Source organism: Mesoplodon densirostris, chromosome 11, assembly GCF_025265405.1.
Source record: "Mesoplodon densirostris isolate mMesDen1 chromosome 11, mMesDen1 primary haplotype, whole genome shotgun sequence".
NCBI classification, from domain to species: domain Eukaryota; kingdom Metazoa; phylum Chordata; class Mammalia; order Artiodactyla; family Ziphiidae; genus Mesoplodon; species Mesoplodon densirostris.
In genome coordinates, this window is record NC_082671.1 from 38,628,703 (window position 1) to 38,643,726 (window position 15,024).

The 15,024-nt window shown below is 39.2% G+C and overlaps 1 protein-coding gene across 1 annotated transcript in view; it reads left to right on the forward strand.

Annotated features, from left to right (window-relative positions):
* KICS2 (KICSTOR subunit 2) overlaps nucleotides 1-13,663 on the forward strand; it is a 27,978-nt gene extending 14,315 nt beyond the window's left edge. Inside the window, exon 3 of the mRNA XM_060112674.1 lies at nucleotides 10,289-13,663. Within this exon, the coding sequence (XP_059968657.1) occupies nucleotides 10,289-11,105 (817 nt within the window). The 3' untranslated portion in view covers nucleotides 11,106-13,663. The remainder of the gene's footprint in view (nucleotides 1-10,288) is intronic.
* Nucleotides 13,664-15,024: the final 1,361 nt, after the last annotated feature.

Sequence of the window (15,024 nt, forward strand, 5' to 3'; positions counted from 1 at the left end):
ATACTAACACATGTATATGGAATCTAAAAAAAAAAAGAAAAAAAAAAGTCATGAAGAACCTAAAGGCAGGATGGGAATAAAGATGCAGACCTACTAGAGGATGGACTTGAGGACACAGGGAGGGGGAAGGGTAAGCTGGGATGAAGTGAGAGAGTGGCATGGACATATATACACTACCAAATGTAAAATAGATAGCTAGTGGGAAGCAGCCACATAGCACAGGGAGATCAGCTCGGTGCTTTGTGGCCACACAGAGGGGTGGGATAGGGAGGGTGGGAGGGAGATGCAAGAGGGAAGAGATATGGGGATGTGTGTATATGTATAGCTGATTCACTTTGTTATACAGCAGAAACTAACACACCATTGTAAAACAATTATACTGCAATAAAGATGTTAAAAACAAAAAAAACCAAAAAGAGTCATGTACCACAATGTTCATTGTAACACTGTTTACGATAACCAGGACATGGAAGCAACCTAAGTATCCATTGACAGATGAATGGATAAAGAAGATGTGGCACATATATACAATGGAGTATTACTCAGCCATAAAACGAAACGAAATTGAGTTATTTGTAGTGAGGTGGATGGACCTAGAGTCTGTTGTACAGAATAAAGTAAGTCAGAAAGAGAAAAACAAATACCATATGCTAATACATATATATGGAATCTAAGAAAACAAATGGTTCTGATGAACCTAGGGGCAGGACAGGAATGATGACACAGATGTAGAGAATGGACTCGAGGACACGGGGAGGGGGAAGGGTAAGCTGGGACGAAGTGAGAGAGTAACATTGACATGTATACACTACCAAATGTAAAATAGATAGCTAGTGGGAAGCAGCTGCATAGCATAAGGAGATCATCTCGGTGCTTTGTGACCACCTAGAGGGGTGGATAGGGAGGGTGGGAGGGAATCGCAAGAGGGAAGAGATATGGGGATATATGTATATGTATAGCTGATTCACTTTGTTATACAGCAGAAACTAACACAACATTGTAAAGCAATTATACTCCAATAAAGATGTTTTTAAAAATTAAATAAATAAATGGAAAGTGATGACTTTGAAGGATACCATTCCTTTGGATATATGAGTTCAGATATGTTTGCTTAAAAAAGAAAGGCAGATATATTCATTTATATTCCCAAATTAAGCCTAATACTCATCTGATTAATGGACTGGGGGAAGTAGGCTAAGTGGAGAGATTAAAAGAGACTTCACAGGGCCTCCCTGGTGGCGCAAGTGGTTGAGAGTCCGCCTGCCGATGCAGGGGATACGGGTTCGTGCCCCGGTCTGGGAGGATCCCATATGCCGCGGAGCGGCTGGGCCCGTGAGCCATGGCCGCTGAGCCTGCGCGTCCGGAGCCTGCGCGTCCGGAGCCTGTGCTCCGCAACGGGGGAGGCCACAACAGTGAGAGGCCCGCATACCGCAAAAAAAAAAAAAAAAAAAAAAAAAAAAAAAAAGAGACTTCACAGAGGAGGTAGAATCTGAGAAGACTTTTAAGGGTAGGTAGGATTTTGAAAGAAAAGGCAGGTAGAAAGCATAGGTTCCTCCATATCTGTGACTCCACATCCAGAGATTCAAAGTATTGAATATATTACCTACTAAAATATGTTACCTCCTAAAATATATTACATACATGGGTTTGTAATATATTTTACATGTGTATATAAGTGGACCTGTGCAGTTCAAACCCATGTATGTCATTCCAGGGTCAGCTGTATTCTAAATTTTTATTTATTTTTAGTAGGTAATGTGTTAACATGGCTCAAAATTTATGAAGTACAAAAACATGCAGTAGTGAAAAGTCTCCCTTCTGCCCCTGTACCTCAGCTACTTAATTTCTTTCCTAGGAGTCAAGGAATGTTAACAAGTTCTGTCATTCTCAAGAGATAGTCTATGCATATAAATACACACATTTCCTTTTTTTAAACAAATTTTACATGTTTACAAATTTTTTTATCTTTGGAAATTTTTTAATTTCTCCCTCAAATCTGATTAGTATATGTTTTCTTTTAATAAAATAATTTATTTTAAACCAAAAACTACAGTACAGTTGGAGCTGTGATTCTCAAGAGGAAGAGATCTTATGTGGTGATTCCCAAATGCTAACATGAAAGTGTTTTGCTGAACCATTTTGGGAGCTTAAGAAAAATACTGTTACCTGAGCCCTTCTTCTTTCCCAAGAGAGTAACATTCAGTGATTTGGGGTTGGGTGCCTAGAAACCTGTCTGTTTTAAAAGTTCCCTGTGATACTGATACATAAGTCTGCAAGAAAAATTGGTTAAATAAGGAAAAGATGCCAACATTAGGATATACTGGTTATTGAACCTTACCCATGTGTGTGCAAGTGCCTGTGTGTATGTTGTGTCATAGTAATGAATGGTTATTACTATATAATTGTTTTTATTTTTATTTTATTAGATTTGTGACCTATCATCTTTGAACCTTCTTTGAAACATCCCACTTCTCAGAGGCCTGGGAATTTCTTCCATTGAAGTAGCAAAAGCCCGGGTTTCATTCTTGAAGATCTTAGGGCAGTATTTGGCAGTACCCCTTATCCTGCTGAGTGGATACTGATGGAGCTGGCTGTAAATCACATATGGTCAATAGGTGTTTTCAGCTATTGTCTCCACCCTCCACCAATGCTACCTTTGTCTACTTAATAGGGAATTAATGATCACAGACACATCCTAGCCTAAAAATTATCTACAGTAGAGGCTTTGGGTTCATTTGAACAACATAAATTCTTTAGTTTAGAATTTCTGAAAAGTTGAAATTCTGTATACTATATTTATTTTCTTTGGGAAGTGAAATTATTTTAGATATAAATTAACATGATTTGCCCTTTGCTTTCAGAGATGAAGGGGAGTCATGTTTTGTTTTTCTCCTCTGGAAGCCAGGTATGCTCAGAGTAGAATGGTGTTAAAGGTTTCCTCTTTTGGCAAACTTATTACATTATTAAGCAAATGTAAATTGTTTAAGAATCGCAGTCATTTGTGATGCTGCATTTCAAATTGAATAATTAACGTTAATCATTTGAGTTTTCATTGTGTACCCTTTAGAAGAAAAAACATGGATTAACTCATGCAGCGTCAGGGTATCTACTACTCCTTGAATACTTCTGAGGCGAAGTAGAACTTGGGTTTTCATTTGCAAGGAAGTATCAGTGGAACATTTTTTGATTCAGTAGAATTTGTTTTGAATTTATTTACCTGTTTTGTACAGTGGACATAAAAGAAAATTCTGGCTAATCTTTCTACTTCATAGTTAAAACAAAACTGGAAGATAGATTATAAATGCAATTTAATATATACTCTCCTAAATCAAGAACTTTTAATTGAAGTATAGTTGATACACAGTATTATATAAGTTTCAGGTGTACCGTATAGTGATTCACAATTTTTAAATGTTATACTCCATTTATAGTTATTATGAAATATTGGCTGTATTCCCTGTGTTGTATCATATATCCCCCCCACCTTTTTTTTTTTTTGGCCATGCTGCGCAGCACGCAGGATCCTAGTTCCTTGACCAGGGATCAAACCCATGCCCCCTGCAGTAGAAGCACAGAGTCTTAACCACTGGACTGCCAGGGAAGTCCCATATATCCTTGTAGCTTATTTTAAATATAATAGTTTGTACCTCGTAATCCTCTCCCCCTGTATTGCGCCTCCCCCTTCCCTCTCCCCACTGGAAACCACTAGCTTTACAACATTATTTTTAAGAAATAATTTTTTTTAAAGAAGTCAGCAATTATTCATTCTAGACAGCTTTTAAAAATCCATCTGGTATGGCAATAATATTCTATTAAATGATCTTTATTCTTTAATCATAATTTTGTAGCTAGGATTTAAAGAGCATTTTTTTTAAACTGAGTTACATAAATTTCTGTTTGCATTTTAGGAAGCACATTTTTTTTTGACCTGAATGCTTCAAACGACAGAATTCTCACCAAGGGCAGAACAGTGATTTGTTTAGTCTTTATGCCCTTTTTCCTTCAAAAAAAAGATTCATGATGATAAGACTGTTAATGAAACAGTTAGTTGCATGTGTGTAGTTCAACAAGGTTAATTTAACTGTTGCCCACTGAAAATTTCATAAGCAAAACCAGCAATCGTACGATTTCTGTAGGACGCGTTCTATTCTAGGTATTTGACTCTCCTAGATCTTAACAGTGGAGACTCAAGGGCTTCTGTGATCTTGCCCCAGCCCAACTTTTCAAATTATCTAAGGCCCATCAAATGCCTTAAATTGCACTCAAACTCCTAGTAAAAAGGAAGCAGCTTCAAAGAGAAAACTTTGAGGATTTTAAGCAGAAGCCAAAAAAACAGTCCATAATCTAATGTATTCCCCATAAGGAAATTTGCCATTTCCTACCTTGGTTCCTGTTACTTAGTTTGCTTAGAACGTCCTCCAATTTGTAGGGGAGGAAAAAATATCTTTTTCCTTTACTCTTCTAAGTATCTCAGCTGGGGGCCCTTTAACAAAAGACAGATTAACAAGAGAAAAGCATACAAAAATGTATTTTAATATAGGTTTTATGTGGCATGGAGCCTTCTAAGGAAATGAAGACCCAAAGAAGTTGTTAAACCTGTGTTTTTATGCTAGATTTGATGAAGAGTGAGAGTTGTGGAAAAATGTGCTAGGATGAAAAATGGTATGAGCTAAGTGTACTAAACTGGGGAAAACAGCAAGGCCGTTAGTTCAGATTTCTCTCTGTGACCTTATATCTTTGGAGATAAGGACGCTCTTTTCCTCAGGGTACAGGGAGGGAACCTCTTACTTGAGGATTTTATGATCTGCTTCAGGAGAGGGTCAGAAAGTCCTTCCTGCATATGTCACTTCTCAAATTCATTCAGCTTAAAATAGTCAATATACCAAGATGCCATATTTTGGGGTAGCATGTTCTGAACCTCATCAAGTTCTATCATGTGTCAATTAGCTGTTGCCACAATTATTTTGTATAACAGACTACCCCCAAAATCACACTTTGGGGCTTGCAGGTCAATTGGGAGTTGTCTGACATAGGCTGGGCTTAACTGGGTAGTTCTGCTGAACACCATTGGTCTCACTGGGCTTGGCTTATTGCTGTGAGTTTTGGGCTTGGTCAGCTACACGTGTGTTCGTTCTGAGCCCAAGGTTAGAGGGGAAGCAGCTACCCAGTGATGATGCCCAAGTGCCAAAGAACAAGCTAAATCAAGCTCATTTTAAGCCTTTGCTTGCATCAGATCTGTTAACATCCCTTTGGCCAAAGCAAGTCACATAGCCCGATCCGTGGTCCAGGGGTGGGAAAGTACACTCTACCTCTGGTGGGAGAGGCTGCAAAATCACACAGCAAAGGGTGTGGAATCAGGGGTTTTTAAGAACTGGGGCCAGAAATTTAAGCTCTCATCTTCACGTGGCTAAATCCTACCTGTTCTTTAAGCTTTATGACTTAGTTGAAATCCTGTCTCCTCTATGACCTGCACAATCTTTCAACCAAAAGGAATTGCTCCTTTTTGTAAACTGTTAGTTGATTTGTACCCCTCGTAAGAGATGTATTACTTCCTGCTTATATCCATTATAAATATCTCCTTCTACCAGAGGAGGTCCTGTAGGGCAAACCTTTGGCTAATTCATCTTTATATCTTCAATGTAATTATATCTAAAAACTAGTAAAGTGATTGTTTTAAGTGAGATTATGGATTTTTAAAATGTGGTGAAATATACATAACAAAATTTACTTCTTTAACCATTTTTAAGTGTACAGTTTTTGTGTGTTTTGTTTTTTTTTTTTTGATTTTTTAAAATGTTATTGTTTTGTTGTAATAAAACATACATAATATAAAAGTTATCACCTTAACCATTTTAAGTATGCAGTTGAGTGGCATTAAGTACATTTCACAATGTTGTGCAACCATCACCACCATCCATTTCCAGAATTTTTTTTTAATCATCCAAACAGAAACTCTGTACTCATTCAGCAATAACAGCCTATTCTCCCCTCTACTCAGCCTCTGGTAACCTCCATTCTAATTTCTGTCCCTGTGAATTTGCCTCTTTGGTGTCTCTCATACAAGTGGAATCATGTGACATCAGTCCTCTTGTGTCAGGCTGATTTCACTTAGCATAATGTTTCCAAGGTTCATCCATGTTGTAGCATGCATTAGTACTTTGTGTTTTTTTTTTAATGGCTGCATAACGTTTTGTTGCTTAAGTATACAGTTTTGTGACATTCATATATTCACATGGTACTACAGTTTTATTTTTAATTGGGCTTCTGACTTCTCACATGCATGGGACCTGCATGGTTCTTTTGGAAGGAGCTCCTTGATGGGGATTTGTGAAGGAGGGAGTGCATGCTGGAGCTCCCTTCCTCTCTCTCTCTTTTTCTTTCTTTTTGGCTTTTTTTTTTTTTTGGAGCAGGTGTTCTCTGCAAATAGTTGTCAATTTATTCTGTATTCAGGCTCTTTCAAGCTGTATGTTTTTGGATTACAACAGTTTAACAGACCCCACTACGGTGTGAGATGTGAATAGGTATGAGGCACAGAGTGGGAATGGGAAAATGATACAACATAATGCTAATCTCAGAGTCTTGGCAGAATAACATTAGCATGAATTTTTAGCTCTTCTTACGGATGAAAAGTAGCTTCGGCATTCACATTCATCCTAATAAATGTTGAACATTTAAACACTTTTCCATATATGTATACGGAAGAGCTTGTGCAAAATTCTTTCTAAAGGTTTGTACAGAGAAGAGAATTCATATTCTTTCAAGGAGAACGTTGGATATAAATGATGATTTCCAGCTGGAAACAGAAAAATCACTCAGAGTATTGTTATTTGTGGTAGAATGAAACCATTTTCCTCTTATTAACAGTCTTACTGTGTTCATAGCTCCTTGGCAGATTTTCATGATATCCATGATTGTAGAATCTGGTGATACTTAAAGCTCATTGAGTGTCAAGTTGCCTAAAGGCTAAGGTGGTAGGAGCATTTCTCAGAATGCAAAGATTCTGAGACATGCTATAGAGTGTGTGTGTGTGTGTGTGTGTGTGTGTGTGTGTGTGAGAGAGAGAGAGAGAGAGAGAGAGAGAGAGAGGCTTTCTTTTTTTACAAATTAATTAATTTATTTATTTTTGGCTGTGCTGGGTCCTTGCCACTGTGCGGGCCCTCTCCAGCTGTGGCGAGCGGGGCGCCACTCCTCGCTGCGGTGCGCGGGCCTCCCATTGTGGCACCTCCCCCCACCGCGGAGCAGGGGCTCCAGGCGCACGGGCCTCAGTAGTTGTGGCTCACGGGCTCCAGGGCGCAGGCTCATTAGCTGTGCTGCACGGGCTCAGCCGCTCCACAGCACGTGGGATCCTCCCAGACCAGGGCTTGAACCCATGTCCCCCGCATTGGCAGGCGGACCCCCAACCACTGTGCCACCAGGGAAGTCCTGTGTTAGGCTTTCTTAACGTTTACTTCAAAGCATGTAATGTTTGAAGAGTCCAAATTAGTTAATTGAGTACATGAACTAGAGGATTTGAGATCTGGTTTATCTTTCTGATTCTTTGAGTGTATTATTAGACTACACCTCCCACCCATGTTTTAGCTTCCTTATCCTGAAGGATGTTGATTGTAAAATACCAGTAATAGAAAAAAAACAATGTGTTATTGTTATGTGAATAGCTACATCCTATTTATCACATGATAATCAGTTTCTATCATATAATATCCAACCTAGTTTGGGCTCTCTTAATCATAATCCCATTTGTTTAAGTAGATTTTTAAAAACTCTAGATATACTTGTGATGATTATTTTTCCTAATTGTTTAATTGATAACCAGGATTTTCCTCTTCAACCAGGGCCAAAACAGATGTGTAAGAATCTTCTGTCTCATTGACAGTGAAGCAATTAAATTACATGGGCTCAGGCCTGTAAATCATCTCCCATGGTGCCTGGGGCATACGATATGCTTGGGAAATGCTAGATCTTGCCCACACCTTCAGAATGGGGTCACTTGCTAAGATAATTCCTGAAACCTCTGCAGATGCTTTGGAATTTGAGGACGAGTGTTAAGGGCTTCATGTAGGCTCCTTGAGAAGGAGGTGCATCAGGCCAGGCAGACACTGAAACTCCCTGGGCATTTCTCAGAAGAAAAAGATGAGCAAGAAAGTTCTAAGTGGTCCCTACAGAAAGGACTCTCCTCATTCAGTCCTTTGCCACACTTGATATTAGCCAAAAGGCTGAGAAGCGATAACCATTCCATCTCATTGTTACAGAACTTCATTTAGGTCATAAACAACAGAGTCAATGAGGCAGAAACTAGGATTCAGATCTTAACAGTTTAGTTACCACATTTACCGAGTTTCTACTACGTGCTGCATGTTTGAGAGATGGAGTGAAGGAAGAACGCAGCTTTTACTTCCCCTCAGAAGGAGCTCAAAGCAAGGGTGACCCTATGTCCCAGTTTGTCTGATAAGTTATACGATTAAGCTACAAAGGGGAAGACAGGTATTAAGAAACTAGAAGATATAATTAGAGGGCCTGACCTAGTCTGGGGGAGGACAAAGAAGACGTTTTGAAGGAAGTGACTCTTAAGAGGAGACCTGAAGTAGCAGAAAGAAGTGTTGATGGAAAAGGCTTAGGCTCTCAACTGGCCTCAGGGTCTTTGCATATGCCCGTTATCCCCTCTGCCTGGGAGAGAGGACCTTCCCACACCCTGTCCCCTTCCCCCTCAATTTACTAGACAAGTGAAGTAAAAAACGTTTTACAAACAGCAGGTAGCAGTCCATGAGTCATAAAATTAAGTTAGTGAGTAGTAATCTAAAATATATATATTATTAAATATCAAGAGTACATTGTGCATAGTAAGGGTAAATGTGAAGTTTTAAAACCTTTTATTTATCTATTGGTATATGCACTTCATCACAATATAAAGTATTTCTTACTGTAGATCATGGTCAAAATTTTTAAAAAACATTTTGTCTAGAACAAATAGAAATGAAATCGTGCTATTACCTTAACCTTCTCTGGGATACCATCGCATTTTTAGTTATTTAATGTATGGAGAAAGTGAGAAGAATGAGAATATGGCTCAAGCTGAGGAGGGACCAGGTTATTTGAGGCCTCGTAAGCCTTTTTAAGGATTTTAGATTTTATCCTGAGATAAATGGAAAGTGGTTGAAGTATAAGATTTTTAAAATTTAGCCACGATTTTGTTTTTAACTGTGATTAAATATGGGGGGAATTTGAGAACTAGGAGTGAGTAAGGGCTTTCTGATAAATGTTCTGTTCCTTTATTTTTTTATTTTTTGGCTGTTTTGTTGCTGCATGCGGGCTTTCTTTAGTTGTGGCGAGCTGGGGCTACTCTTTGTTGCGGGGTGTGGGCTTCTCACTGCGGTGGCTTCTCGTTGTGGAGCACGAGCTGTAAGTGCGTGGGCTTCAGTAATTGTGGCACGCAGGCTCAGTAGTTCTGGCTCTTGGGCTCTAGAGCGCAGGCTCAGTAGTTGTGGTGCACGGGCTTAGTTGCTCCGCGGCATGTGGGATCTTCCCGGACCAGGGCTCGAACCTGTGTCCCCTGCCTTGGCAGGTGGATTCTTAACTACTGTGCCACCAGGGAAGCCCTATTCCTTTAATAAACATTTATGGATTGTATACTGTTTCAGTTGGTTTATAGTCTCTATTCTCATCTGCAAAATAGGTTTCATAATACCTTTTGGAGTTACTGTGAACATTAAATAAGTTGATATGTGTTATGTACACATTTAAGAGATGTTTTAGTGACCTTTTCTTTGCCTCTCTAGGACCACACCCTGAAAATAAGTTGCCTTGTTTTGTCGTACAATTCCCAGAATAAATAAAATAAGTTAAGAAAGACTTATAGTGGGAATTCTCTGGTGGTCCAGCGGCTAAGACTCGGTGCTTTCACTGCCATGGGCCCGGGTTTGAACACGGGTCAGGGAACTAAGATACCACGAACCGTGAGACGCGGCCTCAAACAAACAAAACAAAAAACCCCAAGAAAGACTTACAGCTAATTCAGTTTCTCTGTATTTGAACAGAAGGTAGTGGCTATTCTCAGTTTTTGTTTTCAGGCTATTTCCACAGGAGACTATGGTGCTGACATAATTCTGAGATGGTGAAGTTATATCAGAATGACCTTTTAAATAAATCAACATGGAATCTTTCCATCTTTCCTTCCCCCGCCCCCAAACATAGTATTAGTCTGACCACACTGTTTGTGTTCTTTTGAGGATAGAAAGTGTCACTGTGGGGTCACATTTCCACTCATTTCTGTTAATTCCCCTTCTCCCTTTAGATTTCACCACCCCATCCTCAGTCCTTTGGAAAGCAGTTTCCAGCTGGAGGTCGACGTACTGAGTCATCTCCTGAAGGCCCAGGCTCAGGTCTCCGAGTGGAAGTTCCTCCCGTCTCTGGTTAACTTACACAGCGCTCACACCAAGCTGCAGACTTGGGGCCAGATCTTTGAAAAACAACGGGAGACCAAGAAACATCTGTTTGGAGGGCAGTCCCAGAAGGCCATTCAGCCCCCACACCTTTTCCTTTGGCTGCTGAAACTCAAAAACATGCTTCTTGCCAAATTTAGCTTCTACTTTCATGAGGCACTGAGCCGACAAACGACTGCTTCAGAAATGAAAGCGCTGACTGCAAAAGCCAACCCAGACCTCTTTGGAAAGATTTCCAGCTTCATCAGGAAATACGACGCTGCCAACGTGTCCTTAATCTTTGACAACCAGGGTTCCGAGAGCTTTCAGGGTCATGGCTACCACCACCCCCATTCCTACAGAGAGGCCCCAAAGGGCGTGGATCAGTATCCAGCCGTGGTATCTCTGCCCAGCGACAGGCCTGTCCTGCACTGGCCCAATGTCATCATGATCATGACAGACCGCACGTCCGACCTGAACAGCTTGGAGAAAGTGGTCCACTTCTATGATGACAAAGTTCAGAGCACCTACTTCCTTACCCGCCCAGAACCCCACTTTACCATTGTCGTCATTTTCGAGTCAAAGAAATCCGAAAGAGACTCCCACTTTATTTCCTTCCTTAGTGAGATCTCACTTGCCCTTAAGAACCCCAAGGTTTTTGCGAGTCTGAAACCTGGATCCAAAGGTTAGCAGGTGATTTGTGTGAAAGGTTTTCAAGACTGGAACTTGGGTTCTTAATTGCTCTAACGATGATCTACAGTGGTCTGTGATTAGAGTTTCCATCCACCTGTGCTGCTTTCAGATCTAAATTAAAGACACATCCTCCCTAATTGTGTTGCACCCTTTATAAGCAGTTAAGGCCAGCTGAGTTACGTATCCAAAGAGTAAGCTAGGTGATCATGGCTGCCGGTCTCCGTGGTACAGCAAGGTACTTTCGGCATTTTCTCCTTTTTTCCTGTATTTCATGTAGATTAATATTTATTGGCCTTTGATTTTTCTTTCCAGACGTTTTATATTATTCTAAACGTGGTGTTCCAGTGCAATTTCAAATGCCCTCTCCTTTCCCCCTCTTTCTGGATGAGTAATTGGGATACGATATTAAACGGCTTTTTTAGAATCAAGGAGTGTTTTCTAGCTCATAAATTAGCAAATTAACATGAAACTTTAAGTTTTGTGATCAACAAGTTAATATTTTTGATGCCAAAATTAGGATCTTGGTGAGAAATGTCTATCAGTTTGTGAAATTGAAGGTGAATCAGAGTGGTAGCCTAGCATTTGTTTTTTAACAATTCTGAAGATACTCATGGCAACTTTAATAGCAGTGGTTTCTTTTGAGGTGACCTACACACCTAGCTGCGTTTGCTTTTCCCCTTATAAAGTTTCAGTTTTTCACTCTGTTTTAAAGTTAGCGTAATCCATTAAGTGGGGTTTCTTCCTTCTTCAGAGTATAATCTGCTTGGCTCTCTATCACCTTTCTGCTGAAATGTGTGTTCATGTTTGGCTCTATATTCCCTGGTTATTTTTAGGCTGAAAAAACAGGCCGTCTTGGTTTTTCAGCCACTTTTATGCAACTTAGCCTACTTTTATAAAATCAAAATGGAGGTCTTGATACCTTTTACTTGCTAAAAATCAATTGTGCATTAAAAAGACCTCTTCGTAGTTGAGTCATCAACCCCACAGTTAAGCACATCTGAACTAAGGTTTCATGCCGGTCTCCTCCACATTATTTTTAGAAGCAGTGATACATCTTAACACATGCTTCCTTAACACTTTCCTTCAGTAGGTGTTCATGGGGAAGGAGACGGGTCAGTAAAGCCTAATGGGCTGTGGAGACCTTCACTTCTAGGTTATTGATTCAGAATAAAAATAAGCCACAAAGAGTAATTGAGTTTTAACTATTTGATAGTTCCTTCAAAGCTTGTGTGCAGCGTAATTATCAGAGCATTCCTGTTTTTCATGATTGCACGGAGCCACTGTTTTTACTGGGCGGCCCCAGCAGGCAAGCTGGCGGCATTGGCAGAGACCGGAGAGCCCCTTTGAGCCCATGTAGGAGGCCTGCCCACCTCAGCCTGGACTCCCTGGTGGAAGAGCCCACTGGCCTGTTTTCTGGGGAGAACATGTGTTTTTCTTTTTCCTTTTTTTTTTTTTTAAGTCATATGATTTGTAAAAAGCCAGTTTGCTTTAAATAGAAAGTAGTGATTTCCCTCTGCATTTTATTCACTCAGGTTCTGTGAAAATCTGGACCGATTTTACAACATTGAACTTACATAAAAAATTGAAAACAATTGGAACTAAAAAGTCAAGTCATTTTTCCTCCCTTTCATGTTTTGCTGAGAAGCTGAAAAATATTCCTTGGTTTTCTTGTATTTTTTTTTCCCTGGGTAAAACCACCATTAGCCTTAATGATATGGTCTCCCATGTACCTAAAAGAAATATGCTTCAGTGGAACGTGGAGGCGAGTGTAAATAAAACATATATACGATATTTAAATAATTAGCCCTCGCCTAGAACATATTTGAATTGTATATTTATTTTTAAACATATTTTGGTTCAAGCCAAGAAACAGTCATTTTACTCTGAGATTTGTCCTTTAAAATCAGTAATGAAATGATCTATAAAGTCTGTGTTTTGCTAATTGGAAGAGTACATCCTCATATTTTCTGCAGACTGCTTGCTTTGAAATATGTTTCTAAACCACAACTTGATCGATGTTTATGGGTAACCAGGAGTGTAGTGAACACTTATTTGTTTGCCAACAAGGCCATCAAGGAGTGTTCATTTCAGGATGCTGTTTGGACACAGGGTAAATTTTACGACTTTGTCCTTTGGGTCCAACCTGGTGTCTGACTATGTCATTTTAGGGAGTGTGTGACAATAAAGCTGAATTCTTACCTGAGGAGCCAATACCCTTTATATAATTGCTTTGTATGTTTGGACATACTGGAGAAAATTTACTTTCAAGAAAGAAAATAGTTGGTATTTTCAACCTCACTCCCAGTAGTCAGTCAGGTGATGGTCAAAATAAGTTCACCCTTTGATCTAACAGCAATCCTGCAATTTTCTTTGGCAAGTCAGCCTCTGAGCTTGACTTCCTTATCTGTAAAATGGGGATAAGGAAACGTGGGCTTTTTCAAAGGATGTGTAAGAATGGAGTGACATCACGCATGTAAAAAAAAAAAAAAGGCTTTGCAAACTTACTTGAGTTTGAATGTTTAAATAAAAGATGGACCACTCTTTCTTTAAACTCAGCACCTCTCCTGTTCTTGTCTTTCTCTTCAGATTGGTGACAAACCTGTGCTTAGTCGTTAAGTTTAAACGGTACTTAAAGAACTAGTTTAGCAGAGGAGGCAGATAAATGTTTAACCAACCCACCCACTCTACTTATTTTAGAATCTTTGTGGGTCTTCGTTCCCAAATTTTTGTGATTGATGGTAGCATCATTTCACTTCTTCTGTTTTCTTTTTTTTTCTTCTATTTTCCTACTGATATTTTTTTGTCTGATTGCTCTGTCAATTACTGAGAGGGGTGTATTAAAATCTCCAATCGTGACTGTGGATTTCTTTATTTCTGTCAGTTTTTTGCATTTTATATGTTGAAGCCCTTTTATTAGGCCCATATACATTTATAGTTTTTCTGTCTTTCTCATGTATTAACCATTTTATCATTATGAAGTTTCCCACTTTATTTCCATTACTACTCCTTGCTTTGAAGTCCTTTTTGCCTCATATTTTTATGACCATTCCATCTTGCTTATGTTTCCTGTTTGCATGGTATGTCTTTTTCCATCCTCTCACTTTTCATTTATTTGTATCTTTGTTTTTAAAGTGTCTCTAGTGAGAACTAAAGAGAGAAGACTGATTAAAAAGACCAGTAACCAACTCTGTGCTCGCCAATCTGACAATCTCTGCCTTTTGATTGAAATGTTTAGTTCATTTCTCCCATGAAGTTTTCACAGTCAGGGTTTTGCTGATGGTATCCTCAAACCATCATTTAACATGTTTTCTATTCTCTTTTTTCCCCTTTATATTGGGAGTTAGATCAAAATGTTTGGTCAGATTCAATATTTTATTTTCTTCCCTCCCTCCCTCCTTCCCTTCCTTCCTTCCTTCCTTTTTGGTAGCAAGTGTTGTGTGTTTTATTAGGCAGCTAATACCTACTAAATCGGTTTTATCACTAGAGGTTACAAAACGGTGATATTCTAATTATATCATTCCATTTTCATTTATTAGACAGAAACATTCTACAAAGAGGAACTTCACCTCTGACTGTTTGGTTACCTTGAAGAACAGTTCATATAGGAATGGCTGGATAAATGCTTTATTCTTTTGCCAGTTTTTAAAATAATGAGTTAGTTGTATAGTATCTTCCAGAGACACTGGGGAGTTTTTAAAGAAATGTATAAGAATTTATAAGGATTTCTGCCTTCTCCGAACTCTTGGGTTTAACCCCGAATTGAAAAAAGCAGCCATTTTTTCCCCTGATCATAGACACTTTTATATAAATATTATGACCTTCCCTTATTTCTTTCTCATGGTTGATTTTCTCTCTCGATTACTGTTAACTCTTTTCCTCTACTTTTTTCCTCCCTCACTCCCTCCCTTCTTTAATT